The sequence below is a fragment of the Ctenopharyngodon idella genome, chromosome 4 (genome assembly GCF_019924925.1).
Source record: "Ctenopharyngodon idella isolate HZGC_01 chromosome 4, HZGC01, whole genome shotgun sequence".
Classification (NCBI taxonomy): domain Eukaryota; kingdom Metazoa; phylum Chordata; class Actinopteri; order Cypriniformes; family Xenocyprididae; genus Ctenopharyngodon; species Ctenopharyngodon idella.
In genome coordinates this window covers 27635470-27652318 of record NC_067223.1, presented here as the reverse complement: position 1 = coordinate 27652318, position 16849 = coordinate 27635470, and the positions used below count along the sequence as shown (strand labels likewise).

At 38.8% G+C, this 16849-nt stretch overlaps 1 protein-coding gene and 1 long non-coding RNA gene across 4 annotated transcripts in view; one reads left to right on the top strand and one right to left on the bottom strand.

Annotated features, from left to right (window-relative positions):
* LOC127511301 (uncharacterized) overlaps positions 1 to 16849 on the top strand; it is a 449991-nt gene that overhangs the window by 288501 nt on the left and 144641 nt on the right. The gene's annotated exons all lie outside the window — the stretch shown is intronic.
* LOC127511092 (gastrula zinc finger protein XlCGF57.1-like) overlaps positions 1 to 16849 on the bottom strand; it is a 159720-nt gene that overhangs the window by 139643 nt on the left and 3228 nt on the right. For 2 of the 3 annotated variants that reach the window (XM_051891581.1, XM_051891572.1), the window contains exon 2: positions 15825 to 15957. In XM_051891581.1, the coding sequence (XP_051747541.1) occupies positions 15825 to 15909 (85 nt within the window). In that variant the 5' untranslated portion in view covers positions 15910 to 15957. Of the gene's footprint in view, positions 1 to 9420; positions 12288 to 15824; positions 15958 to 16849 lie in introns of those variants that run through there. The other variant, XM_051891582.1, reaches the window with a different exon arrangement.

The following is a 16849-nucleotide window of genomic DNA, read 5'->3' as shown; positions in this document are numbered from 1 at the left end:
TATGGCTCATCTGGTAACATTTGGAAGCCACAGGTTGCGTAATAGCTAAACATTATAGTAGTCTTACTGTTGATCATAGGTGGTTCTAGCTTTATAATTTAAGTTCATTTCATTTACAAAATGTACACTGTTAAAGCAGTTTTACAAAAAAAAAAAAAGAAAAAAAAAGAAAGAAATTATATAGCTGAACGCAGGGGCTTTTTAAAGAGGTCATGACATTTTTTTTTTTTAAATGTTCCTTGAGGTTTAATTATTTTGAATGTTTTTTTTTTTGTTTTTTTTTGCATAAAAACACCTTAAAAAAAAAAAAAAAAAAAAATATATATATATATATATATATATATAAATTTATGCAGAAAAAACATTATTTTCAACCTTCATTCTGACCCACTGTCCGAAATGATCCATTTTTAAGGGGCTGCTACTTTAAGGCCCGTTAGTAAACGACAAATGTTATTATTGCTAATGTGACGCCATTGTAAAACCGTCATACAAATCATTATAAAAATTAATTTGGTTTGTGATGTAGCTGTTGTCAGATTCAATACAAACGGCTGCTTCATCTTTCAACAAAAGTTTTTTTGCAAACTCTCCATTACACTGTGCCTCGTTTACAGAACTAAATTGCCCAGAACAAACATATAATCCTCCGACACAATCTGGGACACCATAAAAAACCCCTCCACTTATTTCCGATGCTGGGATCCTTCTGAAGTCTGTACAGAGGTGCAAAAGAGCTGTTTAAACTGGATGAATGTTCTTTCACTCTTCAATTTGTCGATAGTTGTCGATAGACTTAACTGTGTGGAGAACGTCAGAAAGTGAACGCACATCTGTATACTGTATCCAGTCCATGATTATAATGGCTTCTATTTGCTTTTGACTTGACAACACTCACATTCAATTTAGGCAAATGTCACCATGTAAATGAATATGCACAGTTTGAGAAAGCCATGCTTGCTTTTGGCCTGAAAGTGGAAATGAGGCTATTCTGAAGCCTCTGCTCCAGGGATGTCCAATGCTGCTTCTGGAAGACCAAAGAGTTTATCTCCAACCTGCCCCAAAACATCTGTCTGGAAGTTTCTTGTAATTTTGAAGAATTTAATCCAGTTCCATCTGGTTTCATACTCTTAATACTGAGTTAAAGACTTTGAGATCGGATCGATCAACTTTATATCAACTCCGTCATATGGAGGAAACAACATATTTACAAGGGAATTGGTGAGTTCAATATTCAAATTTAATAATGTTTTTTTTAACCGATGTACTATATAAACTAAGAGTAATGAATGTATTTTGTCCGATACATGATTAATGTCTGTGATATCACTTGTATGCTGTTAACAACTGATCTTGTGATCTAGTAAGTATTAAGTGAACAGTATTGAATCGAAATTCATTTCAAGCTTGTGATAATTTATTGTGAATGAATTAAGTGTGCTGTCCAGTTACCGATTGAGCTAACGGTCGCTGACACAGGACTGCCTATTTGAGAAGAGAAACAATTGGCGAGCCACCCACAAAATGGAATGGACTGAAATAACTTGGATTTGCATTGGATAAGCTGGTTGTATAAATAGTTCTTTTATTATAAATTGGAAGAAAGGAAAATTACAATTAAAAGTATTCAAACAGGGGTTAAATAAGCATTTAAAGCAGCACAAATATAAGACTGGTTAAATAAGAGAATAAATATATATATATATATATATATATTGTAGTGATTTTTACTTTCGCCCATCCAACTCACGTCACCACTGACGTTGTAATTTTTGGATCACACGTCTCTTAAGGTGTGGTTATGAGTACATCAGATGACCACTTCCCCCTCTTTTCCTAGTCCAGGGCACCAGTCAAGGTCTTTTACCTTGACAGTATGAGAACACTCTCAACAGGGGCTTTTCATTCATTTAGAATTAATGTAAAATGGTCAGCTGATTTATTTGAAAGATTGGTGATATTGCTAACTTGTAGAGCCTCTTCTGTATTATCAACACAAGGAAGACACAAGTGTAATAAAATACATTTTATTAACAAAAGATAAACGAGAATAACTAACACAACTACTAAATGAATACCATGAATGATAAAGGAATAAAGTGCATAAGATACATAGAATACAAGTGATTAAGTTGGGTGTGGCTATGGAAGAGTTACGTTATCTTATGGAAAGATAAACTGTTTCTCTGAAAATAATAATGTGGAGAACCTTATTATGCACCAAACAAATAAACGAGAGGTTATTTGTTATTAACTAACATCAGCTATATTACATCTAATGGGAATTAGGAGATTATATACTGATAATATACAACAATGCCAAGGTCTCTGGAAAGAGGTTTGGTTAAGTGATATTTACGTTCCACTTGTTTGAGTCCGATGACGGTGACGTCTTCCACTGGTTGTGCTGGGTGACAATGCAGTGGGGAGAGGAGCCAGAATCTGTTTCAACAGTCTTGAACACGAAGCTCTGCGGGATGCTGATCTCCTGGAGCACCAAAGGGTCCTAAAATCTGGAACACGCAGATGAGGCTCTGGCGTAGGTGCAGAAGGTCCTTAACAATCTGGAACACGCAGACGAAGGTACCTTGGAAGCAAGGTTTTCTCTCCTGAGCTTAACCTTGTTGCAAATGTCGTTACTGTCTCACTGGATGGAAACTCTGAACGTAGTGTTTGTTAATGTCTCTTTCCTCACAGGCTGGAGGCTCAGAACGTGGTCGTCTCTGCTGCCTCACAAGCTGTAGACTCAGATCCTGGGACCTGTAGTTGTCTCTCTGGATGGACCAGAGGCTCAGAACGGTGTTGTATCTGTTAGTGTCTCAGCTTCGCAAGCCGGGACTCAGAACGGCATATCTGTTAATGTCTCACTCCTTACAGAGTTGAGACCCAGAACGGTATATCTGTTATGTCTTTCCCCTTTGAAGGGCAGACTCAGAACGGTGTATCTGTTAATGTCTATCCTCGTGCAGGACAGACTCAGAACAAGGAATGTCTGTTGAAAGGGTACCTTTATCCCTTTCTGATGAGGAGGAGATTGCAATTTGGCGCTTCTCCATTCGAGTGCTGTGATTGGCTGCTGGCATCAGAGGGGACACACACAGTGTGGCCCACCCTTCTTTCCCCTGTGGAACTCATTTGCATAAAGCACAAAGTTGGAAGTCTTTACAGTGTCTTTAAAGTTTACCAATGTATTTCTCACTTTCCAAACCACCACCAGAATACCTTTGGCAATATCCTAAACAACTAGAGACTAAACATGATGGGAAAAGATTGAACTGTCATGCATTCATTCAATTGTACATTAACAGCTGAATTTGTGTCAGATGTTGCACTACAAATAGCTGTCACTGAGAATACTTATTTCTGTGAATAAGTATGAAATGGATGTGTATAGTTTGCATCAGTTCTAAGGTTTTCAAACATAGTTTTGAATGGCTTTGGTGGATCTTTGTGATCTCTCTTTGCTTCACCCATTGCTGCTGAGGCCCCAAGGAATTTTTATGGCAGTCTCTGGCCAACCTTAGGAAGTAGTCTCTAGTTGGGTGAAGGGCAGAAACTGCATGTGGACCAATGAGAAGTCCTGTCCTTCCCAGGCTTGGTACAAGAGGTCTTCTTCTTGCCCTCTAAGAGAGGTCTGGATGTTGTCCTTACATCTTTATCTGATGGCGTTGGACAGTATGTTTGTGTTAGTCCACCAAGATCCAATCAAAATGTAGCAAACCTTTGTCCGCTGTTACGGACAGAGAGGGGCCTGGCCATAAACTGGGCCCTGGAATGTGCTGTTCACTACAATATATATATATATAATCCCCTAAATTAGGTGTGTGTTTCTGCCTCCTGCAATACCTACACCTTCTGAAGGCCCTGTGACTAGGTAGATTCCCCAGGGAAGCATTACTTATCTGTTTACATAGCTTAAACATATTTTAATTTCACGCAAGTGTTACATGTATTAAAGGCACCATTTTATATTTGCGGTTGCACCAGTAATGACGTCAGTGGTCAGTATCTATCAAAAGTGGTCCAAGGAAGGAACAGTGGTGAACGGTGACAGGGTCATGGGCGGCCAAGGCTCACTGATGCATGTGGGGAGAGAAGGCTGGCCCGTGTGGTCCGATCCAACAGACGAGCTACTGTAGCTCAAATTGCTCAAGAAGTTAATGCTGGTTCTGATAGAAAGGTGTCAGAATACACAGTGTATTGCAGTTTGTTGCGAATGGGGCTGCATACCCGCAGACCAGTCAGGGTGCCCATGCTGAAAAGAATGAAACAAGATATTTTATAAGGTTGGTTTTCAAGTGATGTTATGGATGTGAGGTCATGGGGTTTGTGGGATAGAGTTCTAGAAATTCAATCGGTGCAGAAAGTCCTGCAACCAAGTAAGTAAGTAGAGGTGATGAAAGCGTGGACAAAAAATCTCTGCATCTTTGACATTTAAAGTAGGATGACGGACGGACATTTAAAACAGAATGCTGTTTTAGTAAATGAGGAAGAAAGGACAGAGAAGGATTGTAAATTATACCAAAATTTCTGATCGTGGGACGCCAAACACACTGAGAAAGGTAAGATGTTAAGTTGACTAGTATTGACCAATAGTATACAGTCATGTGAAGCTGGAGTTTGTTTATTAAGCATGCAGGGCAACCACCCAGTAGAGCATTACAATAATCTAGCCTTAAGGTCATGAACGCATGAACTTACTTTTCCACATTCGTCATTGAGAGCATGTCGTAGTTTGGATATATTTTTAGATGGAGGAATGCGGTTTTACAGAAGCTAGAAATGTGGCTTTCAAATGAAAGATTGTGATTCTGAATTCTGAAGATTCTGAATTAATAAATTACTAGTCATTCAATTTTTTATATCAGCTATGCATTCAGTAAATTTTGTGAATGATCAGTTAATAATCAGTAATCAGTTGTCACAGAAGATAAGGAAAGCCAAATGCCCAGACGGTGTCTCACCAGCCTGTCTCAAAGCCTGTGACTGTCCAGCTGTCATTCATCTTCACTCTGATCTTCAGCAGATCACTGGAGCTGTGTGAAGTCCCCTCCTGCTTCAAATGCTCCACCATCATCCCTGTACCCAAGAAACCAAAAATCACAGGACCAAATGACTACAGGCCTGTTGCTTTGACGTCTGTGGTCATGAAGTCATTTGAGCGGCTGATGTTGGCCTACCTGAAGGAGAACACTGGACCCTTGCTGGACCCCCTGCAGTTTGCTTATCGAGCAAACAGGTCTGTGGATGATGCAGTCAGCATGGGACTTCACTACATCCTCCAACATCTGGACAAACCAGTGACTTATGCAAGGATCCTGTTTGTGGACTTCAGTTCAGCTTTCAACACCATAATCCCAGATACCCTCCTGAATAAACTGACCCAGCTCTCTGTACTCTGCATCTGTCCGTGGATCACCAGCTTCCTGACAGACAGGCAGCAGCTAGTGAGGCTGGGAAAACTCACATCTAGGACCCTCACTATCAGCACTGGAGCTCCTCAGGGTTGTGTGCTCTCCCCACTGCTCTTCTCCCTCTACACCAACGACTACATCTCTAAAGACTCCTCTGTCAAGCTCCTGAAGTTTGCAAATGACACCACAGTCATCGGCCTAATCCACAATGGTGACGAATCTGCTCACAGACAGGAGGTTAAAGAGCTAGCTTTCTGGTGCAGTTATAACAACATTGAGCTGAACACGCTCAAAACAGTGGAGATGATCGTGGACTTCAGGAGAAACCCTCCTGCACTCCGCCCACTCACCATCATGCTGGATCCACCAGACATGCTGAACCATGTGAGTATGAGAGAGTTTAAAACACTGATTTATTGTTATTATTAAACTGAGTTTATTTTATGGTTTCAGGTTGAAGGCCCATCCACAGTTGAGGAGGATGAGGAGATCTGCCACAGGCTCTGCACCCTCCTACTTCCACTCACTCTTACGAGTCTACACTCCTGCCAAAAGCCTACGCTCATTAAAGGAGCGAAGGCTTGTGGTACCATCACAGAGAGGCACGAAATCACTCTCCAGGACATTCTCGTTCACTGTTCCTTGCTGGTGGAACGATCTTCCTGCCTTTATCCGGAATGCAGAATCCCTGGCAATATTCAAAAGACAGCTGAAAACTCATCTCTTTCGTGAGCACTTAACCTCATCTTAATAAAAAAAAAAAAAAAAATTTATACCTATCCTTTCATTTCCTCTAACCCCTCTCTATTGTAGCTTATGATACTCTGAGCATTACCTAAGACTTGTATTGTGAGCACTTTTTGTGTCTATTTGCCTCGTCATGACGACTCGCTTGCTGTATTCCTCACTTGTAAGTCGCTTTGGATAAAAGCGTCTGCCAAATGAATAAATGTAAAATGTAAATGTAACATTTAATTGTATGTTTTCACCCCTTTACAGTCAGCGTAAACCTGAAAAGAAAAAGAAAAAATTTTTTGACTTGGGTGTCTGGTAAATTAAGGGGAAAGTTAAGTGGAAAGTGAAAACTTTAAGTAAAGGCTTTACATGTTTTGGACTGTATTAACCAGAATAATTGGCATATTGGCATAACTGTCTCTTATAACCCTGCTCGTTCCATTGTCCTCAAACACTGCCTCAGTGCCCCAGTCTTCCTCTATAACCATCCTTGGTTGCCTCTCTCTCCTCAGACAGGCAATATTATTTAGCAAAACACATGCAACTACAATGTCACATGCCCTTTGTGGAGTCACTCTGAGGTGGTTCAGCCACTGGAACATTGATTTGATCATTTGATGAGCCCAAATGCCACTTCAATATGAGCTCTTGTCCGTCCATGGGTAATGTTGTAGTTGCACTATGCCTCAGTCTGGGGCTCCTGATAGGGAGTCAAGGGATAAGGAAGGCATGCATATCCCTTGTTTCCCAGCAAAACTCCTGAGAATTCACCTGGTTAGAGTAGTGTGTGTGTGTCCAGAGCACCGATAACATTTGGGAAAGCTACAAAAGTTAAGTGTTTGGCTTCCAATTGCCATGTCTAACATTCAACAGTCAACAAATATTTCCACTTTCTATACGTTCTATTCTTTTTATTATTTGAACTTACCAGCGATCCCATAAAAGGCCTGTTTAATGGTACGAATCGCTCTGTGGCCAGGGAAGTTGATGAACACATTGAGTAGTTTTTTAAAAGACAAGTACACAAGTGGCAAAACCGATGCTTTGCTGATATTCTCTGCATCTCCAACTGTGTACAAAAATGTTCCGCTGGCAAAAAAGCGAAGTGCAATGCACACAATCTGCGTAACATTTTTGTGGGACTGTGAGCGCTTTATTGTGGCGTGTGCTATTTGCAATGTGTAGGCTCACTAATCTACAAATATTTGCAATCCCTTCCAGAACCTATGCCGCTCATACAGGTAGTTGTCAGGAAAAGCCAACGGGTCTGACCTGTCCCTGAAAAGTATGTTCTCTTTGAAATGTCCTGCATATGATAATAGCTCCCTCATTCACCACCTCATTAATGAAAGGACACGCCATGATTATTAAAGTCTGACACATATTGGTTGAGCTCCATATTTATAGACTTTAATTAATTCATTACAAAAACTCACACTAACTAAACACATGTAACTTTACTTATTTACATTTGTTACTTTTTTGTATCTTATAATTTATTAAATTTATTGGCAGGATGCCAGAGAGTCAGCGGTAATATCACATTCCCAGCGGGTCAGTGTTAATGGTATTCTGGTTAAGCATCAACTAAGGCTTAGCTGACAGTTAGCCTGCCCCGGACCAGGTTAGATTCCCAGCATAAGTTTCCAGAGTAACTTTGAACTATTTTAAGTTTGCTTTATGAAACAGAATCCATCGACAATAAGTCTGACTAACCAAAATAAGCCTGTCTTGTATTCTAATCTTGTTTTATGGAACAGCCCTCAGGATTACTAGGAAGTTACAGTCAGGTGAGTGGCCCTCCAGGACCAAAGTTGCCCATCCCTGATATAGATCTATGAAGATTTGAAGACTAATCAATAATGACCTTAACGAATTCAAAACATTATTTCTGCAATATTTTTCTGGGACCTACACTCAAAATGATACGTTGGATTTACTTAATTTTTTTATGTCAACAGGTTCCACGTAATTTGGTTATGTTGCATTTAATTAACATTATTTATTTCAGTTAACTTAGATTTATTACATAAGGTTAACTCAATGCCATTTAGTTGAATCAGGTTAACATTCTTAATTTTGTCCAAAACCATTAAGTTTAATTATCCTAAAATTAAAACAAATAATCCAGTTTAATTGAATAGTTTATTTAGTGGATGCGTTCAAGAACAATTTTCACAACTTTTACAAAATCTTTACTCTGTAAAGACTCTTGTTAGGTGTTAGCCAGAAGATGGTTTTATTCCATCTATGGCATGCCCAAAATAGTTGTTTTTTATTATTAAAACAACTTTAATTGTTGTTAGCAGGTCCTCAACCCAAGCACATGTTCTACACTTCACCACAATGGTAAGTGTAGAACATGTGAAAGTCCTGTTTGATTGAGTCCTGGTTGAGTTTACTTGATTGAAACATGTTATTTTAATATGAAAACATCAAGTTAAGTCAAAAAATAATCGCTTCAAGTCAATTTAACATGAAGCAATTAAATTTTAACCAGAAACCTAATACAATGGTGTTGAATCAAAATAAGTTGTTTAAATACAGTGAACAGCATCAAAAAATCATTTTTTTGAGTGTACTTTATATTAGGTTTCCTTAACCACTATGTACTTGCATAAAAAAGTAAGTACAATGTACTTATTGTGTTCATATTGTATTGAAAACACATTTGCTGCTATTGAGGTGGGATACGGGTAAGGTTAGGGGCAGATTTGGTGGTATAGGTTTAAGGGTGGGTTAAAGTGTAAGGGAAGTGTCAACAGAGTAATTATAAATGTAATAACATGAAGGTATTTTTTTTAAACATTAGTACAATGTGAAATCATGCAGGTACACTATATTGTACATCAAATTTAAATGTTAGTACATAGTAGTTAAATACACCTTATATAAAGTGGGACCTTTTTCTGTAAGGGTGTTTTGAAACAGTGTGCACTGTGTTCACTGAATCAACACTGAACTGACCTCAGCTAGACATTGACACTATTTTCTTTTTACAGCTGCTTTACAGCAGAATCGAACTCTGTTTGAATCATTGAATCATTATTTTCCTGTTTATCCCTGTAAAGCTGCTTTGAAACAATTTGTATTGCATAAAGCACTATATAGATAAAGGCGACTTGTCTTCCCTCGACTGTGTAAAAGAAATCAACTGGACTAACTGAATGAGCTACAAACACCTAGGATCAATGGTGAGACAATGGTGAGCCCCAACAGTAGATATTTTCTCTAATTAAAGATAAATTGAATAATGCAGTTCATTGTCTCATTCAGTTTATGTAATTTTATTTAGAATCTTTCATTTACACTATGGAATTTCACAGCAATACAAGATTTTTTATCAAGAATCTTTTGATTCTAGAAAATTAAACTGAATCAAACATATAAGGGATGCCTCTATATAATCACAATTAGAAGGCATCTACCATAATCACTTAGTATTTAAAACTGTAGCAAAGGAAATTATCAGGTGTGTCAACATGAGTTCAAAAGATCTAATACGAGACAGATTAAGGTTTGTGGGGGAATGAGCAAGACAGACACAGTGTGTGGCGCAGGTCTCAGGGAGGCATTTATTTATTTCTGGGGCTACAGCGTGTGAAGAGGAATATCAGCCTGGCATTCTAGCCTGCTGGTGGCAAAACTCGAGCACTCAGCGGTGCAGGAATCCTCCGTACTACCCTCCTGGACCCACGAGGTCACCAGCGTAAAAAGACTGCCGTGAGTGCTCATGTTGTCAGAACCACAGTCTGGATTGGAAGCATGCGTGTAGTCACTGACGGGCTAGGATGCCGGGCCGCCATTCCTCCTCAACGTGCCGTGGCCACCGGAAGAGCCGATTGAAAGAAGCTGCCACCCCTCACACCCTGGACCAGAGAGAAAGTAGCATGTGTGGCCATCAGACCCCGTCCTCTTACCTGGTCCAATCCTGACTCAACACTGCCCATCCTTCACAATTCCTGCATGGTGAGGGCACCAGATTCCCTGTTTATTTGGACACTTTTCCCTTTTATTAGTTAAATAAATGCCTTTCCGTGGCCTGATGCCACATCCACTGTGTTTGTCTTGCTCGTCCCACCACAGATCATGTGAACAGTCTCACAAAATCATATTTGAGTTTTGGCCCACATTCAGCTGTGGTGTGAAGGTAGCCTTAATTTTAAAGCCAGGACACACCAACCCGACTAGCGGCAACGAAAGCCAAGGGTTTTGTCGCCTCATGCCGGGGAAAAAATAGGTGCTTGAACACACCGAAAGAACTTCAGCCGACTGTCAACTAGCACACGCGTTCTGTGCTGATCACGTTCTTTATTCCACTCCACTCATGCTATTATGAAAATATTCGTGCATTCGAGTGCTCAGGTAAGATGACGTAAAATTAGAACAACCTTCTGTCTGTGCCGTCATGGCTTATTTGCTTGCTTTCATAACTTTTGCTTATATTCTCATGAACTGACTGGTTTGCTATACTGAACAGCCAATCAAAGTTCTCTCTCTCGCCGACAGCGAAAAAAAGCCGACGAGGACCAACTTCAGCCGATGGTGCGGAACACACTGAGGAAATTTAGTCGGCCGATGCACAAAAATTGCCCGACGGCCAACTGTCGGCTTGGTGTGTTCCGGGCTTTACACAGGTGCGTGTTTTCTGGTGCCATTTTAAATGACCAAGCCATTTAAAACTCTTTCCACATATGGGACACAAATATGGTCTCACATTCGCATGAGCTCGCAAATGCCGTTTCAAGTATCTTTGATTTGTGAAATTCTTTTTACACTGAAGACACCTGTAAAGCCTCTCTTCAATGTGAAATCTCATGTGAGTTTTGAGGCTTACGTTATGTCTGAAACTCTTTCCACAGTGAGGACATGTAAAAGGCTTCTCTCCAGTGTGAAGTCTCATGTGAGTTTTGAGGCTTACGTTATGTCTGAAACTGTTTCCACAGTGAGGACATGTAAAAGGCTTTTCTCCAGTGTGAACTCTCATGTGAGCCTTAAGATTTCCTTTATGTGTGAAATTCTTTCCACAGTGATGGCACATGAGAGGGTTTTTTCCAACATGAGTGAATACATGCATCCTAAGGTTTTTACTGTTTGGGAAACTCCTTCCACACTGATTACACACAAAACAGTTCACTCTTGAGTGAATCTTCATGTGGTAATCAAGGGATATTTTACGTGTGAAACGTTTTCCACATTGAACACATATGAATGGCTTCTCTCCAGCATGGATTCTCATGTGAGTCTTTAGGTTTCCATTGTGTGAAAAGGTCTTTTTACACAGTTTGCATGTGTGAGGGCTCTCTCCAGTGTGAATTCTCATGTGGGAATCAAGGGTCACTTTATATGTGAAACTCTCTCCGCACTCAGAGCATTTGAAAGGCTTCTCTCCGGTGTGAATTCTCATGTGAGTCTTAAGGCATTTATTGAATTGGAAACTTCTTTCACACTGGTCACATTTGAAAGGCTTCTCTTCAATGTGAATTCTTTTTACGTGCCTGTTAAGGCATTGCTTATCTGGGAAACTCTTTCCACACTGCTGACATATAAAACAGTCCTCTCTTGTGTGAATCCTCATGTGGCCATTAAGGGTTGTTTTACATCTGAAACTCTTTCCACACTGAGCACATGTGAATGGCCTCTCTCCAGTATGAATTCTCATGTGATAACTAAGGTTTAGTTCTGTTTTAAAGCTGTTTCCACAGAGTTTGCAGGTGTAAGGCTTCTCTTCAGAGTGAATTTTCATGTGCCTGTTAAGGGATCCCTTTTGAGTGAAACTTCTTCCACACAGATGACAAGTGTAAGGCTTCTCTCCAGTGTGAATTCTCATGTGCCTTTTAAGACTTCCTCTTTCAGTGAAACTTTGTCCACATTGTTGGCAGGTGAAAGGGCTCACTCCATTGTGAATTCCCATGTGGACCTTAAGGTCACCATGCTGGCTGAAACTCTTCCCACACTGAAAACAGGAGAAATAACTTTTAGTTTCCATCTTCTTAGCTCTGTTTTGTGAGGAATTCTTTACAGTCTGTGAGCAACTAAAAGATTTTTCTCCACTTATGAAACCATGATGTTTTTCATATTGTTCTTTCTCTTCGATTTCATTCAGTACTTCACTCTCCTCTTTTAGCGTCATCAGGTCTAAGGCAAACAGAGACAAATACAAGTTATTCTCAGTGTAATGACCCACAGCAACAGACATCAAAACATGTAAGAGGTTTAAAGCATCAAAACCAACATGTATTAGCAATCCTATACAAACTAAACTACTAAAAGAGTTGTATTCTCAAAACCTCTCATCAATATTGTTAACTCTGTTTTGTTTAGGACAAGTCCTAAAACTTTTAAGTTGGCAGATGTTAAAGGGTTAGTTCACCCAAAAATGAAAATAATGTCATTTATTACTCACCCTCATGTCAATCTACACCCGTAAGACCTTCGTTCATCTTTGGAACACAAATTAAGATATTTTCGATGAAATCTGATGGCTCAGTGGGGCCTCTATTGAGAGCAAAGCCATTGAAACTCTCAAGGTCCATAAAGCTACTAAAAACATATTTGAAACAGTTCATGTGAGTTCATTGGTTCTATCTTAATATTATAAAGCGACAAGAATACTTTCTGTGCGCCAAAAAAAAACAAAATAACAACTTTTCAACAATATCTAGTGATGGGCCGATTTCGAAACACTGCTTCAGGGCTTTACGAATCGAATCAGTGGATCGGAGTGCAAAAGTCATGTGATTTCAGCAGTTTAGCCATTTGATAGGAGATCCTAATCACTAATTTAAAACAAAAGATTTATAAAGCTTAGAAGCTTCATGAAGCAGTGTTTTGAAATCGGCCATCACTAGATATTGTTGATTGGATTTCATCAACAATATCTTAATTTGTGTTCCGAAGATGAACAAAGGTCTTACGGGTGTAGGACGACATGAGGGTGAGTAATGAATGACATTATTTTTGGGTGAACTAACCCTTTAAACCCCTTATCAGAAAAAAACAAAAACAAAAACAGCTTGACCCAGAAGAACAGCACAGCTCTACAAGTCAATTCAGTGTTTATATTAGGGCTGCATTGACTAATTGATAAAATGATCAAAAAATAAATAATTGATAATGAAAATAATCACTAACAAATCTGTTTATCACTTAATCATGTCTGCATGCAGTGCATGGAAATAATGTCACTTTACAGCAGTAAATACCCCAAGTTGTTTAAAACGTGAATACATCATATTAAGCACAAAACTCAAGCATTAAAACAAACTAACTCATAAGAATACAGTTTAACGAGTGCTTGCCGTATCAAGAGTTTTGACAGATGCGTTGTGTTGTTGAATGCCTTTAAGACATGTTTTCTCCAGTGCAAAGCTTACATTGTATGGTTATTTCCTTATCTGTAAATGTTAGAAAGTGACACGAGAATTTCCATTTTGCCTAAAGGTTAATCAATATACAGTTGTGGTTTACACCTTGTAGAGTCTTCAAAAACTTAAAATTTTAACAAAATTCAGGAGTCAGACAGCTCTCAGATTTCATCAAAATTATCTTAATTTGTGTTCCGAAGATGAGCAAAGGTCTTACGGGTGTGAAACAACATGAGGGTGAGTAATTAATGACAGAATTTTCATTTTTGGGTGAACTAACCCTTTAAATAGACATTAAATAGGCTACTAGCCAAGAAATACAATTTGTTAAATACTAGGGCTGCCCCTAGTAGAGGCTTGGTTGACCAAGATTGTATTAATCGGTTAGGTGCAGAAAAAAAACTCTACAGGAAGTGGCAAAGTCATGCAGTTCATGAGGAATAGATCTTTAACAGCAGGAAATCCAAACATTCACCTCTCATTCATCGACCTCAAATATGGCTTATCACTTGAAACATGTAAGTAGTAGCAACTTTACAAGTCCGCTCCCTCTAATGTTAGCCTAGTCCTAGATAAACTATTTTTGGTGCATTACATAGAGGCGCCCATGCGATCACTTGCTTTTAACTTAAAATACTCCATCATTTTGATCATACCGATAAAAGTAATGCAAACTCACAATAACAGCAAAACGTGCTTTTGTAAAATAATGAAAACAATCAGGATGCGCTTTCTGCCACCTCGGTCTCAGTGAACTTGAGCACGTAAAAAAATAAACCAAAACTCAGCATCTACTTGTCTCACAGACACAAGAAATATATCTACAGAAAGCTTGAAATGTCTACTTTTAAACGAACCAATTCAAATGGAAAATAAATATTCTCTGATTATGTAATCTGTATGAAACATGCATATAGGCGCATCCATTACTGCGGAGATGACGAGTCAGCATCATTGACTTAGGGTGTACTCACACTAGGCACGGTTGCCTTGAACTGAGCCCAAGCGTGATTGTCCGTGCCCAGTTCTCTGGCCCCTTACTTTTATGTATTTCAGGAGAAATTGGTGAATTTAGGCTTTAATTCTACAGATCCGATTCTCTGAACTGCAGTGGCAGCACCCATCGCAGGTTATAGATCAATTGACATGATTAAAACAACAAAATACATTAAAATATTTGACAATAGTCACTGATTTATGGTTCTGCGGGTTGGTGCCCACACACGTAATATCTGAGCCAGAGTAGAGCCACGAGGACACTATATTTGAGAGCATGCGAGTTCTGTGGAGAGATTCATGCTACACATAACATTGATGCTCTCTTGCGTTAATGTATTACATGCGTCGTTAATAAAATGCCATAGTAACTGCCTCAAGTGAACTATAAAAATTAAAAGAATGTCACGTCTGAAAGCTGCAGTCGCTTTTTTATAGTTTAAAATGAATGGAGAATATCTCATATTTTTCTGTTGGTGCTCAGCGCCTATATAGCCTATAGTTCATGATAGGCTATAGTTAACAAGTATGCAAATATTTTGAATAAAAAAGGAAAAACAAAATAAAAGTGATATACCTGTCATACAGCGCTATTGTGCATGCGCTTTTGTGACGCATCCCTCCCCCACATCAATAATAAATGTGCACATATTGGGAATAATTTAATAAACTTAGTAACCTAGCTTTCTTGGTAGCCTTCAGTAAATTAACTTCTCTAAGAAAATGATTCATAAAACATCAGTTGACCATATGCTTACCTTCAGTTTCATATTTCCATATTGATAAGAAAAAAAAAAAAAAAATCAACATAGTTCACCCCAAAATTAAAATTTAGTCATCATTTACTCAACCTCATGGTCCAAAAGTTTTTTGTAATAAATTCTATGTTGAATCAAATAAAATATTTCTTTCTGAATCTACTTTTTGTAATGTCTATTTGATGCTTTACACAATAAAGACTTTAAATTATCTTTTGGGGATAATTTCTCAGTTGAATTTGATGAACAATAAATGTGCGTTTACTTAGATTGACAAGATTAGATTAATTAACTGCCACATAATTAATCATGTAATTAATTAAACATTTTAATCGCTTCCCAGCCCTAATTATTATATATTCTGCTCAGTTGAATGTTATTTAAGAGTGCTGTATAATTAAATTAACGGTACATTTCAGTATTTAGTTCACTCACCCCCTTTCGTCACTCCATGTACCCCAGTTTGACACACTTTTCAAAGATATCGTTCATTTCTGTAGAGGCATTTCAATAAGGATCAAATGACTGAGTTCAGCTTTGAGAATGAAACCAACCTGTTTGTTCCTCAGTATCTTCTTGTTTCACGCTGAAAACTTCTTCAATCTTAATTTCTTCAATCTCCTCTTTAATAAATGCCATCTTTATAATAGTGTCACATGGAGCTCAGCTGCTTCACCAGGAGTTTTTCTGTGTGGTTAGACAATTTGTCATGTTTAAGATGAGAGTAATTATCGGAAAGAAAAATAAATCCAAACTAAATCTCTGAGTGTGTCTCAATCAGCTCCCTAGTTCAGTAGTCAGTGCACTATCAAGGGAGTCAGAATGATCTTAAATAGCAAAATTATGTTTTTTAAATGCATTCGTTTACCCTAAACATGACTATTTCTAAACCATATAAAAACTGTTTTGTATGTAGTGCTCCAACACATTGCGTTTATGATGCTTTCACACCTGCACTTTTGGTGCGCACACAGGTTCGACTGACATCAGAGTTTGGTTTATTTGGATGATGTCAACGCTGTTTTATGAATATCAGTGTGCGCCCGCAAACCGTACCCAAGTCCACATAAAAAGAGTAGTCTGGGGTACGGTTAATGCGAACTCCAGTACGGTTTGCTGCTGATATGAATGCAATGATACTAAATCAAGGAAGTGAACTGCTATTGATGAATGATATATGATTTGATAAAACTATGTGTCTCGCTCACTTTCCTGACAAGCGTGACTGACACACTGCAAACAGAGTAAATGTATACTCATTTCTGCTCGCCTTCAGCACAAATGGACTCCCGAATTCTTTTGAACATTTGCGGTACATTCGCGGCAGATAGACGCAAGTGCCATTATATGCTGACACATTGAAAAACCAAAATATAAATGTGAGATAAGCAACACCATGAATTTTGCCGCCTTCTCCTGTGTCGTTGTTACCAAGCAACAGGGGTAAACAGCTGTTGTTTTGATGATGCAAACGCACCGTGGTTAGTACCCAAATAACATAATGTGAACATAATACAGCTGGGGCAGAGGAGGGGGGAGCAATCAAACTCGGGTTCGGACCAGACATTCAAACCAAGTG